General features: G+C 55.7%; 1 protein-coding gene across 1 annotated transcript; it reads left to right on the top strand.

Moving 5' to 3' along the window:
• Positions 1-1391: 1391 nt before the first annotated feature.
• ATP1B2 (ATPase Na+/K+ transporting subunit beta 2) lies at positions 1392-15255 on the top strand (the record flags this gene model as incomplete). The annotated part of the gene is made up of 7 exons (XM_082076939.1): positions 1392-1517; positions 4923-5051; positions 8043-8147; positions 10879-11087; positions 12912-12968; positions 14175-14192; positions 15105-15255. Coding segments are annotated over exons 1-7 (781 nt in total), but the record flags the coding sequence as incomplete, so codon positions are not given.
• Between the last annotated feature and the right edge of the window lie 1010 nt (positions 15256-16265).

Here is a 16265-nt window from a genome sequence, read left to right as displayed (position 1 = left end):
CCGGGCCCGGATTAAGCCCCGCCCGGGATTAACCAAATCCCCCTGGGGGGGGCGGGACCGGGGGGGGGGACCCAGGCGTCCGGGGAGCCCCCCCTCCATTCACCACAGGGGACCCAGGCGTCCGGGAACTCCCCCAAGGGACTCAGGCGTCCGGGAACACCCCCCATTGACTCCGAGGGACCCAGGCGTCCGGGACCCCCCCACATTGACTCCAGGGGACCCAGGAGTCCGGGGGACCCAGGTGTCCGAGAGTCCCCTCACATCCACCATGGGGGACTCAGGCATCCGGGAACCCCCCCAACAAGGGACCCAGGCGTCCGGGACCCTCGCCCTCCATTGACTCCGAGGGACCCAGGCGTCCGGGATGTCACCCCTAAACTGTTTCAAGGGGACCCAGGAGTCCGGTTCCCCCTCCCCCTCCCTCCCCACTGTCCCCAGGGGACCCAGGCGTCCGAGGGACCCAGGCGTCCGGGGGAAGGCGGGGGGGTTTGGCTGGCGCTGCCCGGTGGGACGAGCCGTTACCGGGGAGCCCGGAGCGATCGGCCGGGAACGCCTGGGTCCCCCGGACGCCTGGGTCCCCCCCCCGAATTCCTGGGTCCCTCCTGGATTCCAGGGTCCCTTCAAACTCCTGGGAGCCCTCCCGAACTCCTGGGTCCCTCCCGAACTCCTGGGTCCCTCCCGAACTCCTGGGTCCTCCCCCGGACGCCTGGGTCCCCTGTGAAGAGAGGGCTGGAGTGTGGGGGGGTCTCCCCCACATCCTTGACCTCGAGTGACCACCACAGGCCCCACCCCCTCTTTAAGCCCCGCCCCCTCATTAAGAACCAGGCGAGGAGTCCCCAGTGCTCCCAGTAACCGCCCCCAGTGCTCCCAGTAACCCCCCAGGTGATTCCCGGTGCTCCCAGTAACCCCCAGGGCAACCTCCTACCCCTCCCAGTACCCCCAGTACCCCCCTCCCCTCCTTCCCCGCGCGGGCCCTTTAAGAGCCCCCCCCTTCCCAAATCTCTCAATGGGAACCAGTGGGAACCGCCGCGGGACGCTCCGCCCCCCTCATTAGCATAAATAGGCGGGGCGAGGCGGATCTACACATTCTCTCGGGCGGGGGCGTGGTGATGCGCGGGGGAGTGGCCAAGCGGCTTCGCAGAGTTTTATTTGCATAAGAGGCGTGGCCAAGCGACTTTAGCAGGCTCTAATTGGATGAGGGGCGTGGCCGAGCGGCGGTGGGCGGAGCCTCCGAGCCCATATAAGGCGGCGCGGCGGCGGCCGCTGCGAATCGCGGGTTCGAGTCCCGGCGCGGGCGGAGCGAAGCGACACCGGCTTAATTTGGGGGTGGGGGGGGGTGTGACAGCGAATTGAGCGGGGGGGGTGACACCGAATTAACGGGGGGGTCACAGGGGAACCCCCCATCATGGCTCGGGACAAGGAGAAGCGGAGCTGCGGGCAAATCATGGCCGAATGGCGGGAGTTTATCTGGGACCCCCGGAGCCGCCGGTTCCTGGGGAGAACTGGGACCAGTTGGGGTAGGTCTGGGCGGGGGGGGGAGGGGGGATATTGGGGATCCCCCCCTTTAATTGTAAAGGGTGCAAATGGGGCGGGAAACACCATTTGGGGTGCATAGAGACCCCCCCTTGTTAAGCGGGGTGCAAAGCGCGCTCCTATAGGGGGCGCAATGATGGGGGGGGGGGATTTGGGGTCCCCGCTTATTTAAAGGGGGTTTAGGTCACTCCTATAGGGGACAGTGCGGAGGGGACACCCCCATATGGCTCCAATAGGGGGTTAATTTAGGGGGGGGGGTTATAGCCCCCCCCCCAAATATCGATGCAAAATGAGTGGGGGGGTTAAATAGAGGGGACCCCCCTCTATAATGTCAGGGGGTTCCCCGCTATGGGGGGGTATTAGGGGGGGACAGGGGGTGGGTTTATGTGTCTCCCCCCCCCCCATCTGTCGCGTTCCGGCCGCTTAAGTAGGTCATGGGCGGGGGGGGGAGGGGCGCGACGGGACCCCCCCGAGGGCGGGGGGTGACCCGCTAGGGGGCGGTTCTGCCCTGGGCTTTTACCCCTTTTTGGGGTGTTTTGTCTCATTTTGGGGGTATTTTTGCATTTTGGGGCATTTCCCCCCATATTTTACCCCCCCCAGGGCTGTTTCTTGTTCTTATAAAGTGAATTTTGGGGTCAATTTGGAGCCATTTTGGGGGTTTTCACCCAGTAGGGGGCAGTTCATGGGTCTTTTTTATCCCGTTGGGGGGTATTTTGTCCCAATTTGGGGCATTTTGTCCCATTTTGGGGCATTTTCCCCCATATTTTACCCCCCCAGGGCTGTTTCTTGTTCTTATAAAGTGAATTTTGGGGTCAATTTGGAGCCATTTGGGGGGTTTTCATCCAGTAGGGGGCAGTTTATGGGTCTTTTTTACCCCCTTGGGGTTATTTTGTCCCAATTTGGGGCTTTTTGTCCCATTTTTGGGGCATTTCCCCTTATTTTTGGGGCATTTCCCCCCATATTTTACCCCCCCCAGGGCTGTTTCTTGTTCTTATAATGTGAATTTTGGGGTCAATTTGGAGCCATTTTGGGGGTTTTCATCCAGTAGGGGGCAGTTTATGGGTCTTTTTTACCCCCTTGGGGTTATTTTGTCCCAATTTGGGGCATTTCCCCCCATTTTTGGGACATTTCCCCCCATATTTTACCCCCCCCAGGGCTGTTTCTTGTTCTTACAAAGTGAATTTTGGGGTCAATTTGGAGCCATTTTGGGGGTTTTCACCCAGTAGGGGACAGTTTATGGGTCTTTTTTACCCCCTTGGGGGGTATTTTGTCCCATTTTGGGGCTTTTTGTCCCATTTTTGGGGCATTTCCCCCTATTTTTGTTGTATTGTCCCCCATATTTTACCCCCCCAGGGCTGTTTTTTGTTCTTAGAAAGTGACTTTTTGGGTCAATTCGGAGCAATTTTGGGGCTTTTCACCCAGCAGGGGACAGTTTATGGGTCTTTTTTACCCCCTTGGGGGGTATTTTGTCCCATTTTGGGGCATTTCCCCCCATTTTTGGGGCATTTCCCCCCATTTTTGGGGCATTTCCCCCCATTTTTATCCCCTCCAGGGCTGTTTCTTGCTCTTATAAAGTGAATTTTTGGGTCAATTCTGAGCTATTTGGGGGGTTTTGACCCATCTGGGGCATTTTGTTGGTGTTTTTTTACCCCCTGGGGGTTATTTTGGGGTATTTTGGGGGTATTTTCCCCCTTTTTCCCCATTTTCCCCCATTTTCCAGGCCTGAACCTGCTGTCCTACCTGCTCTTCCAAATCGATTCATTTTGGGGTTTTATTCCTATTTTTGTGCCATTTTTCCCCATTAACATAAAAATTACAATTATTTTAAATTTCTTTTTGTTTCCTGGGGGCTTATTTTAGGTCAGGGGGATAATTTTTTGGGGTATTTTCCCCCATTTTCCCACCATTTCCCAGGCCTGACCCTACTCTTCCAAATCAATTCACTTTGGGGTTTTATAACCATTTTTGTGGCATTTTTCCCCAATTAATGTGGAAATTACCATTTTTAAAGTGTTCTTTAATTTCCTGAGGGGTTATTTTATGTCAGGGGGTGATTTTTTGGGGTGTTTTCCCCCCTTTTCCCCATTTCCACCATTTCCCCGCCATTTTCCAGGCCTCACCCTACTCCTCTAAATTGACTTTTCTGACAGGATTTTGCTCATTTTTGAGGCATTTTAGACCCTAATGAGGGAAGGTTTTAATTGTTATTGTTATATATTTGTTCCTGGGGGTTTATTTTGTGTTGGGGGCTGATTTTTTGGGGTGTTTTCCCCCATTTTCCCGCCATTTTCCAGGCCTGACCCTGCTCTTCTAAACTGACTTTTCTGAGTGGATTTTGCTCATTTTGGGGCATTTTTTCCTCATTAACCTGGGAATTCTCATTTTTTTATTATGATATTTTTGTTCCTGGGGGTTTATTTTGCGCCAAGAGCTGAGTTTTTGGGGTGTTTTACCCCCTTTTCCCCCATTTCCCCACCATTTTCCAGGCCTGACCCTGCTTCTCTAAACTGACTTTTCTGACAGGATTTTGCTCATTTTTGAGGCATTTTTGACCCTAATGAGGGAAGTTTTTTATTATTATTATTATATTTTTATTCCTGGGGGTTTATTTTGGGGGGTGTGTCATTTTTGGGGTGTTTTCCCCCATTTTCCCCCATTTTCCCACCATTTTCCAGGCCTGACTACTCCTCTAAAGTAACTTTTCTGGGAGGATTTTGCCCATTTTTGAGGCATTTTTGGCCCTAACGAGGGAAGTTTTCAATTTTTATGATTCTATATTTGTTCCTGGGGGTTTATTTTGGGGGGGGGTGTCATTTTTGGGGTGTTTTCCCCCCTTTTCCCCATTTTCCCGCCATTTCCCAGGCCTGACCCTACTCCTCTAAACTGACTTTTCTGGGAGGATTTTGCCCATTTTTGAGGCATTTTTGGCCCTAACGAGGGAAGTTTTCAATTTTTATGATTCTATTTTTGTTCCTGGGGGTTTATTTTGGGGGGGGTGTCATTTTTGGGGTATTTTTCTCCCATTTCCCCACCATTTTCCAGGCCTGACCCTGCTCCTCTAAACTGACTTTTCTGACAGGATTTTGCTCATTTTTGGGGCATTTTTGAACCTAATGAGTGAAGTTTTTAATTATTATTATTATATTTTTGTTCCTGGGGGGTTATTTTGGGCCAAGAGCTGAATTTTTGGGATGTTTTCCCCCAATTTCCCCCTTTTCCCCCATTTCCCAGGTCTGACCCTACTCCTCTAAACCGACTTTTCTGGGAGGATTTTGCCCGTTTTTGAGGCGTTTTTGGCCCTAACGAGGGCGGATTTTCAACTTTCATCGTTATTTCATCTCGACGGGTCGTTTTTTTGGGGTGTTTCACGTGCTTTTCCCCGTTTTCAGGGCTGATCCTGCTGTTCTACCTGGTGTTCTATGGCTTCCTGGCCGGGCTCTTTGCTCTCACCATGTGGGTTTTGCTGCAAAGCGTCGACCCCCACAAACCCACCTACCAGGACCGGCTGCACACGCCTGGTGAGCGCACGGTGTGCACGAGGGTTTGCACGAGGGTTTGCACGAGGGGTCGTTTGCACAAGCGTTTGCACCGAGGAAACATAAAGGTTCACACAAGGGGAACATAACGGGGGGGGTCCTTTGCACGAGGATCCCTTTGCACGAGGGTTTGCACAAGGCATCTTTTGCACAAGGGTTTGCACAAGGGGTAACACGAGGGGTCTTTTGCACGAGGATCCCTTCGCACAAGGGTTTGCACAAGGGGTAACACGAGGGGTCTTTTGCACGAGGATCCCTTTGCACGAGGGTTTGCACAAGGGGTAACATGAAGGGTCTTTTGCACGAGGAACCCTTTGCACAAGGGTTTGCACAAGGGGTAACACGAGGGGTCTTTTGCACAAGGGGTAACATGAGGGGTCTTTTGCACGAGGGTTTGCACAAGGGGTAACACGAGGGGTGTTTTGCACGAGGGTTTGCACAAGGGGTAACACGAGGGGTGTTTTGCACGAGGGTTTGCACAAGGGGTAACATGAGGGGTGTTTTGCACGAGGGTTTGCACAAGGGGTAACACAAGGGCTCTTTTGCACGAGGATCCCTTTGCACAAGGGTTTGCATGATTATTTGCACGAGGCATCTTTTGCACGAGGGTTTGCACAAGGGCCAACGTGAGTGGCCCTTTGCCCGAGGGGTCATTTGCACAAGTGTTTGCATGAAGGAAACATAAATGTTCACACAAGGGGAAGAGGAGGGGTCCTTTGCACAAGGGTTCGCACGAGGGGTAGCATGAGGGGTCCTGTGCATGAGGGTTTGCACAAGGATCCCTTTGCACGAGGGTTTGCAGGAGGATTTGCACAAAGCATCTTTTGCACGAGGGTTTGCACAAGGGGTAACACGCGGGGTCTTTTGCACAAGGGTTCGCACGAGGCGTCTTTTGCACGAGGGGTCACGTGAGAGATGCTTTGCATGAGGATTTGCACAAGGGCTTGCACGAGGGGGTCCTTTGCACGAGGGTTTGCACAAGGGGTCCTTTGCACGAGGTTTTGCACCAGGGGTCTCTTGCACAAGGGTTTGCGTGAGGATTTGCACGAGGGTCCCTTTGCACAAAGGTTTGCAGGAGGGAAACATGAGGGTTTGCACAAGGGGTCTTTTGCACAAGAGGTAACATGAGGGGTCCTTTGCACGAGGGTTTGCACGAGGGGCGCTTTGCATGACTTTGCACGAGGGGTAACACGATGGATTTGCACAAGAGGGTCCTTTGTACGAGGGGAACTTTGCACGAGGGGTCCTTGTTTGCACAGGGGGTCCCTTGCACGAGGGTTTGCACAAGAGGCTCTTTGCACGAGGGAAACTCGGGGGGTCTTTTGCATGAGGGGTCTTTTGCACAAGCATTTGCACGAGGGGTGGCGTGATGGTTCATTTGCACAAGGGCTCTTTTGCATCGGGGTCCCTCTTGTGCATCGCCCAGCCTGCTCTCCTCGTGCAAAGGCCTCGTGCGAGGCTGCTGGGGCTTTTTGCACGTTGCCGCTCGTGCGACGGGTGCGTGTCCTCGTGCGAGCCGTGTCCTTTCTCAAGGTCCCCGTGCGAGGCCCGTCCTCGTGCAAGGTCCCCGTGCGAGGTGTCTCCCCGTGTAAGGAAGGCCTGTTCCCGTGCAAGGTGCGTCCCCGTGCAAGGTGTGCCCCGTGTGACGCGTGTCCTCGTGCAAGGCCCCTGTGTGAGCCCCGTGCCAGCCGGGCCTTTGCGAGTGTCCTCGTGCAAATCCCACCATTGTGTGAGCCCTCGTGCAAGCCCCACCCCCGTGCAAGGCTCGTCCTTGTGCAAACCCTTGTGCAAATCCCATCCTTGTGCAACCCCCATCCTCGTGCGAGCCCTTGTGCAACCCCCACCCCCGTGCAAGGCCCGTCCTTGTGCAAACCCTTGTGCAAATCCCATCCTTGCGCAACCCCATCCTCGTGCAAATCCAGTTCTTGTGTAGCCCTTGTCCTTGTGCAAGTTGTGTCCTCGTGCAACCCCCGTCCTCGTGCAAATTCCGTCCTTGTGCAAGGTCCTTGTGCAACCCCCATCCCTATGCAAATCCCATCCTCGTGCAAATCGTGTCCTCGTGCAAATCGTGTCCTCGTGCAACCCCCATCCTTGTGCAAGGCCCATCCTTGTAAACCCCCCACCCTCGTGCAAATCCCGTCCTCGTGCAAATCCCGTCCTCGTGCAAATCTCGTCCTCGTGCAAATCTCTTCCTCGTGCAAATCCCGTCCTTGTGCACGCCTTGTCCTTTTGCAACCCCCATCCTCGTGCAAGGGCCGTCCTTGTGCACCCCCCGTCCTCGTGCAACCCCCGTCCTCGTGCAAATTCCATCCTTGTGCAAGGTCCTTGTGCAACCCCCATCCCCATGCAAATCCCATCCTCGTGCAAGCCCTGTCCTTGTGCAAATCGTGTCCTCGTGCAACCCCCATCCTTGTGCAAGGCCCATCCTTGTAAAACCCCCATCCCCGTGCAAATCCCACCCTTGTGCAAACCCTCGTGCAAATCCCATCCTCGTGCAAATCCCGTCCTTGTGCACGCCTTGTCCCTTTGCAACCCCCGTCCTCGTGCAAGGGCCGTCCTTGTGCACCCCCCGTCCTCGTGCAACCCCCGTCCTCGTGCAAATTCCATCCTTGTGCAAGGTCCTTGTGCAATCCCCATGCAAATCCCATCCTCGTGCAAATCCTGTCCTCGTGCAAATCGTGTCCTCGTGCAACCCCCATCCTTGTGCAAGGCCCATCCTTGTAAAACCCCCATCCCCGTGCAAATCCCACCCTTGTGCAAACCCTCGTGCAAATCCCATCCTCGTGCAAATCCCGTCCTTGTGCACGTCTTGTCCTTTTGCAACCCCCGTCCTCGTGCAAGGGCCATCCTTGTGCACCCCCCATCCTTGTGCACCCCCCGTCCTCGTGCAACCCCCGTCCTCGTGCACCCCCCGTCCTCGTGCACCCCCCGTCCTCGTGCGAACCCTCGTGCAAACCCCGTCCTGGTGCGCAGGGATGATGATCCGCCCCCGGGCCGAGGGTCTGGACGTCACGTTCAACGTCACCCAGAGCCAGACCTGGAGCCACCTCGTGCGCGGCCTCCACCAGTTCCTGGAGCGTGAGCAACTGGGAGCACTGGGGGGGACTGGGAAGGAACTGGGGGGAAACTGGGAGCACTGGGAGGGACTGGGGGAGAACTGGGGGGCAACTGGGAGCACTGGGAGGGACTGGGAAGGAACTGGGGGGCAATTGGGAGCACTGGGGGGGGACTGGGGGGAACTGGGAAGGAACTGGGGGGCAACTGGGGGGAGTGGGAGGGACTGGGAGGGACTGGGATGGAACTGGGGGTCAACTGGGGGGAGTGGGAGGGACTGGGAAGGAACTGGGGGGCAACTGGGAGCACTGGGGGGGACTGGGAGGGACTGGGAAGGAACTGGGGGGCAACTGGGAGCACTGGGGGGGACTGGGAGGGACTGGGGGGGAACTGGGGGGCAACTGGGGGGGACTGGGAGGGACTGGGAAGACCCTAATCCATACTGGGATGACCCTTAATCACACTGGGAGCCTCCTGCGTGGCACTGGGAGTCTCCCAGTCCATACTGGGATGCACTGGGATGACCCTAACTCATACTGGGATGACCCTTAACTCATACTGGGATGACCCTAACTCATACTGGGAGGGCCATAACTCATACTGGTAGGATCCTGGCTGGCTCCCTGTTTATACTGGGAGGCACTGGGAGGTCTCTGGCCTGTACTGGGAGGCACTGGGAGGTCTCTAGTCCATACTGGGAGACACTGGGAGGCCCCAAATCCATACTGGGGTGACCCAAAATCATACTGGGATGACCCAAACTCCTACTGGGAGGGCTCTGGGAGTGTCTCAGTCTGTACTGGGAGGCACTGGGAGGCCCAAATCCATACTGGGATGCCTCAAATCCATGGTGGGAGTTACTGGGATGACCCTAATTCATACTGGGATGACGTTGGTCATACTGGGAGTTACTGGGATGACCAAAATACATACTGGGATGACCCTTATTCATACTGGGAGGTACTGGGATGACCCTTATTCATACTGGGATGACCCTTATTCATACTGGGATGACCCTTATTCATACTGGGAGTTACTGGGGTGACCAAAATGCATATTGGGAGGCACTGGGATGACCCTAATTCATACTGGGATGACCCAAAATCATACTGGGATGACCCAAATCCATAGTGGGAGTTACTGGGATGACCCAAATCCATACTGGGAGGACTCTAAACCCTACTGGGAGAAACCTGATTCATACTGGGATGCACTGGGATGACCCCAAATCATACTGGAATGACCCAAAGTCATACTGGGACGACCCAAAATCATACTGGGATGACCCTAACTCATACTGGGACAACCCAGACTCCTACTGGGAGGGTACTGGGAGTCTCCCAGTGCATACTGGGAGTCACTGGTGTTACTGGTGCCCCCCCCAGCATACAACGACAGTGTCCAGGCTGCCCTGGTCCATACTGGGATGGCCCAAAATCATACTGGGATGACCCAAACTCATACTGGGATGCCCCAAACTCCTACTGGGAGGGCACTGGGAGTCTCTCAGTCTGTACTGGGAGGCACTGGGAGGCCCAAATCCATACTGGGATGCCCCAAATCCGTGGTGGGAGTTACTGGGATGACCCTTATTCATACTGGGATGACCCTTAGTCATACTGGGATGACGTTAGTCATACTGGGATTTACTGGGATGACCAAAATCCATACTGGGATGACCCTTATTCATACTGGGATGACCCTTATTCATACTGGGATGACCTTTAGTCATACTGGGAGTTACTGGGATGACCAAAATGCATATTGGGAGGCACTGGGATGACCCTAATTCATACTGGGATGACCCAAAATCATACTGGGATGACCCAAATCCATAGTGGGAGTTACTGGGATGACCCAAATCCATACTGGGAGGACTCTAAACCCTACTGGGAGAAACCTGATTCATACTGGGATGCACTGGGATGACCCCAAATCATACTGGAATGACCCAAAGTCATACTGGGATGGCCCAAAATCATACTGGGATGACCCAAACTCATACTGGGACAACCCAAACTCCTACTGGGAGGGTACTGGGAGTCTCCCAGTGCATACTGGGAGTCACTGGTGTTACTGGTGCCCCCCCAGCGTACAACGACAGCGTCCAGGCCGCCCTGGCCCATACTGGGATGGCCCAAAATCATACTGGGATGACCCTAAATCATACTGGGATGCCCCAAACTCCTACTGGGAGGGCACTGGGAGTCTCTCAGTCTGTACTGGGAGTCACTGGGAGGCCCAAATCCATACTGGGATGCCCCAAATCCATGGTGGGAGTTACTGGGATGACCCTTATTCATACTGGGATGACCCTTAGTCATACTGGGATGACATTAGTCATACTGGAAGTTACTGGGATGACCGAAATCCATACTGGGATGACCCTTATTCATACTGGGATGACCCTTATTCATACTGGGAGTTACTGGGGTGACCAAAATGCATATTGGGAGGCACTGGGATGACCCTAATTCATACTGGGATGACCCAAAATCATACTGGGATGACCCAAAATCATACTGGGATGACCCAAATCCATAGTGGGAGTTACTGGGATGACCCAAATCCATACTGGGAGGACTCTAAACCCTACTGGGAGAAACCTGATTCATACTGGGATGCACTGGGATGACCCCAAATCATACTGGAATGACCCAAAGTCATACTGGGACGACCCAAAATCATACTGGGAGGGTACTGGGAGTCTCCCAGTGCATACTGGGAGTCACTGGTGTTACTGGTGCCCCCCCAGCGTACAACGACAGCGTCCAGGCCGCCCGCAACGCCGCCTGCGTCCCCGGGCGCTACAACGAGCAGCCTGACGACTCGGTGCCCAATTACCCCAAACGAGCCTGTCGCTTCAACCGCTCCATACTGGGACCCTGCGCCGGACTGGGACCGGGCGACGACACCTACGGCTACAGCACCGGCCGGCCCTGCGTCCTGCTCAAGGTCAACCGGGTGAGTCGCTGCTGGGAGCACTGGGAGGCACTGGGAGCATTGGGAGGGACGTATTTCAGTGTATTGGGGGCTCTTGTATTGATTTTAATGGGACTGGGAGGCACTGGGAAGGACTGGGATGGTCACTGGGGAAGCGCTTGGCAATGAACTGTCGTCATCTGTTGAACTGGGAGGCACTGGGAAGGACTGGGGGGGACTGGGAGGGACTGGGACGTTCAATTGTGAGACTCATGGTGCTTTGTATTGGTTTTAATGGGACTGGGAGGCACTGGGAAGGACTGGGAATGACTGGGAGGGACTGGGACGTTCAATTGTAAGACTCATGGTGCTTTGTGTTGGTTTTAATGGGACTGGGAGGCACTGGGAAGGACTGGGATGGTCACTGGGGAAGCGCTTGGCAATGAACTGTGGTGTTCTGTTGAACTGGGAGGCACTGGGAAGGACTGGGAATGACTGGGAGGGACTGGGACGTTCAATTGTAAGACTCACGGTGCTTTGTATTGGTTTTAATGGGACTGGGAGGCACTGGGAAGGACTGGGAATGACTGGGGGGACTGGGAGGGACTGGGACATTCAATTGTAAGACTCATGGTGCTTTGTATTGGTTTTAATGGGACTGGGAGGCACTGGGAAGGACTGGGATGGTCACTGGGGAAGCGCTTGGCAATGAACTGTCGTCATCTGTTGAACTGGGAGGCACTGGGAAGGACTGGGGGGGACTGGGACGTTCAATTGTGAGACTCATGGTGCTTTGTATTGGTTTTAATGGGACTGGGAGGCACTGGGAGGGACTGGGACATTCAATTGTAAGACTCACGGTGCTTTGTATTGGTTTTAATGGGACTGGGAGGCACTGGGAAGGACTGGGATGGTCACTGGGGAAGGGTTTGGCAATGAACTGTGGTGTTCTGTTGAACTGGGAGGCACTGGGAAGGACTGGGAATGACTGGGAGGGACTGGGACGTTCAATTGTAAAACTCACGGTGCTTTGTATTGGTTTTAATGGGACTGGGAGGCACTGGGAGGGACTGGGACGTTCAATTGTGAGACTCATGGTGCTTTGTATTGGTTTTAATGGGACTGGGAGGGACTGGGAGGGACTGGGACGTTCAATTGTGAGACTCATGGTGCTTTGTATTGGTTTTAATGGGACTGGGAGGGACTGGGAGGGACTGGGACGTTCAATTGTAAAACTCATGGTGCTTTGTATTGGTTTTAATGGGACTGGGAGCACTGGGAGGCACTGGGACAGACTGGGATGTTCAAGTTCTAAAGCATTCTGCTGCTGTGCATTGATTTTAATGGGACTGGGAGCACTGGGAGGCACTGGGAGGGACTGGGACGTTCAATTGTAAAGACTCATGGTGCTTTGTATTGGTTTTAATGGCACTGGGAGGCACTGGGAGGAACTGGGAGGGACTGGGAGCACTGGGATGTTCAAGTTGAAAAGCCGTGGTGGTTTGCATTGATTTTAATGGGACTGGGAAGGACTGGGAGACACTGGGAGGGACTGGGATGTTCCTTATTGCTGGCCCTTGATTGACACTGGTCCATTCTGGGCTGTACTGGGATAAACTGGTGATACTGGGAAGCACTTGGAGGGTTTCCTTATTGCTGTGCATTGCTTTGCACTGGTCCATACTGGTCTGAACTGGGAGGCACTGGGATAAACTGGTGGTACTGGGAAGCTCCTATTGTTGTGCCTTGCTTTGTACTGGTCCAAACTGGTCCATACTGGCCCGAACTGGTGCAGACTGGTCTGTACTGGTTCATACTGGTCTGTACTGGTCTATACTGGGCACTGACCCCCCCTTTTCCCCACAGGTCATTAATTTCTTCCCGGGGAGGAACAAGAGCATCAATGTCGAGTGTGCGGCGAAGGTGACACCCCAATGTCACCCAATGTCACCCTCAATGTCACCCAGTGTCACCCCCCATGTCCCCCCAAGTGTCCTCTGCCCCCTCTAGTGTCCCCAATGTCCCCTCAGTGTCCCCATCTCCCTTCTGTCCCCCCCCCAGTGTCACCTGTGTCCCCATTTGTGTTCCCATTTGTCCCCCCAGTGTCACTTGTGTCCCCATTTGTCCCCCCTAGCGTCCCCATGTCACCCTGGGTGTGGCCCCAAGGTCCTCTCAGTGTCCCCAACGTCCCCAAATGTCTCCCATTGTCCCCAATGTCCCCAGAGCCCCCCATGTCCCCAGTGACCCAAACGCCCCCCATGTCCCCCATGTCCCCCATGTCCCCAACGTCCCAAATGTCCCCAGTGTCCCCAATGTCCCCCTTGTTCCCAAATGTCCCCAAATGTCCCCAGTGCCCCAAATGTCCCCCATGTCCCCAACATCCCAAATGTCCCCAGTGCCCCCAGTGCCCCAAATGTCCCCCATGTCCCCATTGCCCGCAATGTCCCCATTGTCCCCCAGTGTCCCCAATGTCCCCAATGTCCCCATTGTCCCCAATGACCCCATTGTCCCCATTGTCCCCATTGTCCCCAATGTCCCCAATGTCCCCCATTGTCCCCAATGTCTCTCTGGTCTCTCCCCAGCGGCCCCGAGCAAAGGGCGACCCGGTAAGGGCTGGGGGCAGCCCCAAAATCACCCGAATTCACCCCAAAGTCCACCTAGTTGTCCCAAAATCTGCTAGAATCACCCCAAAATAGCCTCATTTCACCCCAAAATCCTGCTAGACGTCCCAAAATAGCCAAAATTCACCCCAAAATCCCGCTAGATGTGCCAAAATAGCCGAGATTCACCCCAAAATCCTGCTAGATGTGCCAAAATAGCCAAAATTCACCCCCAAAACTTGCTAGATGTCCCAAAATATGCTGGTTTCATCCCCCCAAATCTGCTGGGTTTACCCCCAAAATGCTGCTGGGTGTCCCAAAATCTGCTGGTTTTCCCCCAAAATAGCCGAGATTCACCCCAAATCCCGCTGGATGTCCCCAAATCCGCTCTTTTTTACCCCCAAATCTGCTGGTTTCGCCCCAAAATGCTGTTTTGTGTGTGTGTGTCCCCAAGGGGTCACTGATGTCACCTGTTGTCCCCCATGTCCCCATGTCCCCAATGTTTTTCTCTCCCCCTTTGTCGTCACAGGCACAATCGGACTCCAGCGTAAGGGAGGGGGACACTGGGCCAAACTGGGGGGCACTGGGATGGGGGGGGGACCACCGGGGGTCCTGGGGGGATTTGGGGTGGGGGGTATCCCAGGGGGGTATTTGGGGTGGGGGTATTTAAAGGGGGTTATATAGGGGTAGACGGGGCCGCCCTGAGGTATATGGGGTAGACGGGGCCGCCCTGGGTGTATATGGGGTAGACGGGGCCGCCCTGAGGTATATGGGGTAGACGGGGCCGCCCTGGGTGTATATGGGGTAGATGGGGCCGCCCTGAGGTATATGGGGGTGTATATAGGGGTAGATGGGGCTACCCTGGGGGCGTATGGGTAATATTTAGGATGGTCCCGAGGGGTATTTAAGGGAAAGGTATACGGGGGGGGCTTGGAGGGTATTTGGGGGTTTAATTGGGGGGGTATTTGGGATTCGGGGGGGTATTCAAAGGGGTTTAGATGGGGGTAGATGGGGGAGCCCTGCGGGGGTCTGGGGGGGTCTATGGGATAGACGGTGCAGCCCTGTGGGATGTATGGGTGTATATGGGGGTAGATGGGGTCACCCTGAGGGGATATGGGGGGTATTTAGGGTGCTCCCGAGGGGTATTTTAGAGGAGGGTATATGGGGGGTTTGGGGGGTATTTGGGGTTAATTGGAGGGGTATTTGGGGTTCGGGGAGGGGGGGGGCATTTAAGGGAGGGTTATATGGGGTAGACGGGGCCACCCTGGGGGTATATGGCACTTATATGGGGGTAGACGGGGCCACCCTGGGTGGGGGGACATTTAATGGGGTCCCTGTGGGGTGTTTAAAGGGGCTCTAAGGGGGCGGATTTTGAGGGGGGGGTCTAAGGGAGTAGTGGGGGGGTCGGTGGGGGTGTCACCACCAGGGGCCAGGGGTGACCACCCCATGTCCCCCCCAGCGGGAGGAGGACGCCGCCCTCCTGGGGCCCCTCCAGCTCTTCCCGCCCAACGGCTCCATCGACCTCATGTATTTCCCCTACTACGGCAAGAGAGTCCATGTGAGCCGGACGCCTGGGTCCCCCCCGAACTCCCGGGTTCCCCCCCAAATTCGTTGGTCCCCTCCGGGACTCCTGGGTCCCCCCCGAACTCCTTGATCCCCCTGAACTCCTGGGTCCTTCCCCGAACTCCTTGATCCCCCCGAACTCCTGGGTCCCCCCCCGAACTCCTGGGTCCCCCCATCCCGAACTCCTGAGTTTTCCTGAACTCCTGGGTCCCCCCCAAACTCCTTGATCCCCCTGAATTCCTGGGTCCCCCCATCCTGAACTCCTGGGTCCCCCCAATTCCTCTGTCCCCCCCGAACTCCTGGGTCCCCCCTGAACTCCTGGGTCCCCCCCAAACTCCTTGATCCCCCCGAACTCCTGGGTCCCTCCCGAACTCCTGGGTCCCTCCCAAACTCCTGGGTCCTTCCCGAACTCCTGGGTCCCTCCCCGAACTCCTGGGTCCCCCCCGAACTCCTGGGTCCCCCCTAAACTCCTGGGTCCTCCCAATTCCTCTGTCCCTCCCAAACTCCTGGGTCCCCCAAGCTACTTGATTCTCCTGAACTCCTGGATCCCCCCAAACTCCTGGGTCCCCCAAAATCCTTGATCTTTCCCGAGCTCCTGGGTCCCCCCACCCCAAGCTCCTGGGTTCCCCCCAAACTCCTGGGTCCCTCCCCGAACTCCTGGGTCCCCCCCGAACTCCCAAACTCCTTGATCCCCCCGAACTCCTGGGTCCCTCCCCGAACTCCTGGGTCCCCCCCGAACTCCTGGGTCCCCCCCGAACTCCTGCGTCCCCCAAACTCCCAACCTCCTGGGTCCCCCCCAAACTCCTTGATCCCCCTGAACTCCTGGGTCCCTCCCCGAACTCCTGGGTCCCCCAAACTCCCAACCTCCTGGGTCCCCCCCAAACTCCCGAACTCCTTGATCCCCCTGATCTCCTGGGTCCCCCCCGAACTCCTGGGTCCCCCCCGAACTCCTGGGTCCCCCCCCCTGAACTCCTGGGTCCCTCCTGAACTCCTGGGTCCCCCCCCCGAACTCCTGGGTCCCTCCCGAACTCCTGGGTCCCCCCCGCACTCCTGGGTC

The sequence above is a fragment of the Streptopelia decaocto genome, assembly GCF_964273445.1.
Source record: "Streptopelia decaocto genome assembly, contig: HAP1_SCAFFOLD_1416, whole genome shotgun sequence".
In the NCBI taxonomy this organism is placed as follows: domain Eukaryota; kingdom Metazoa; phylum Chordata; class Aves; order Columbiformes; family Columbidae; genus Streptopelia; species Streptopelia decaocto.
The sequence above is the reverse complement of the archived record's forward strand: the minus strand, read 5'-3'. Positions and strand labels throughout refer to the sequence as shown.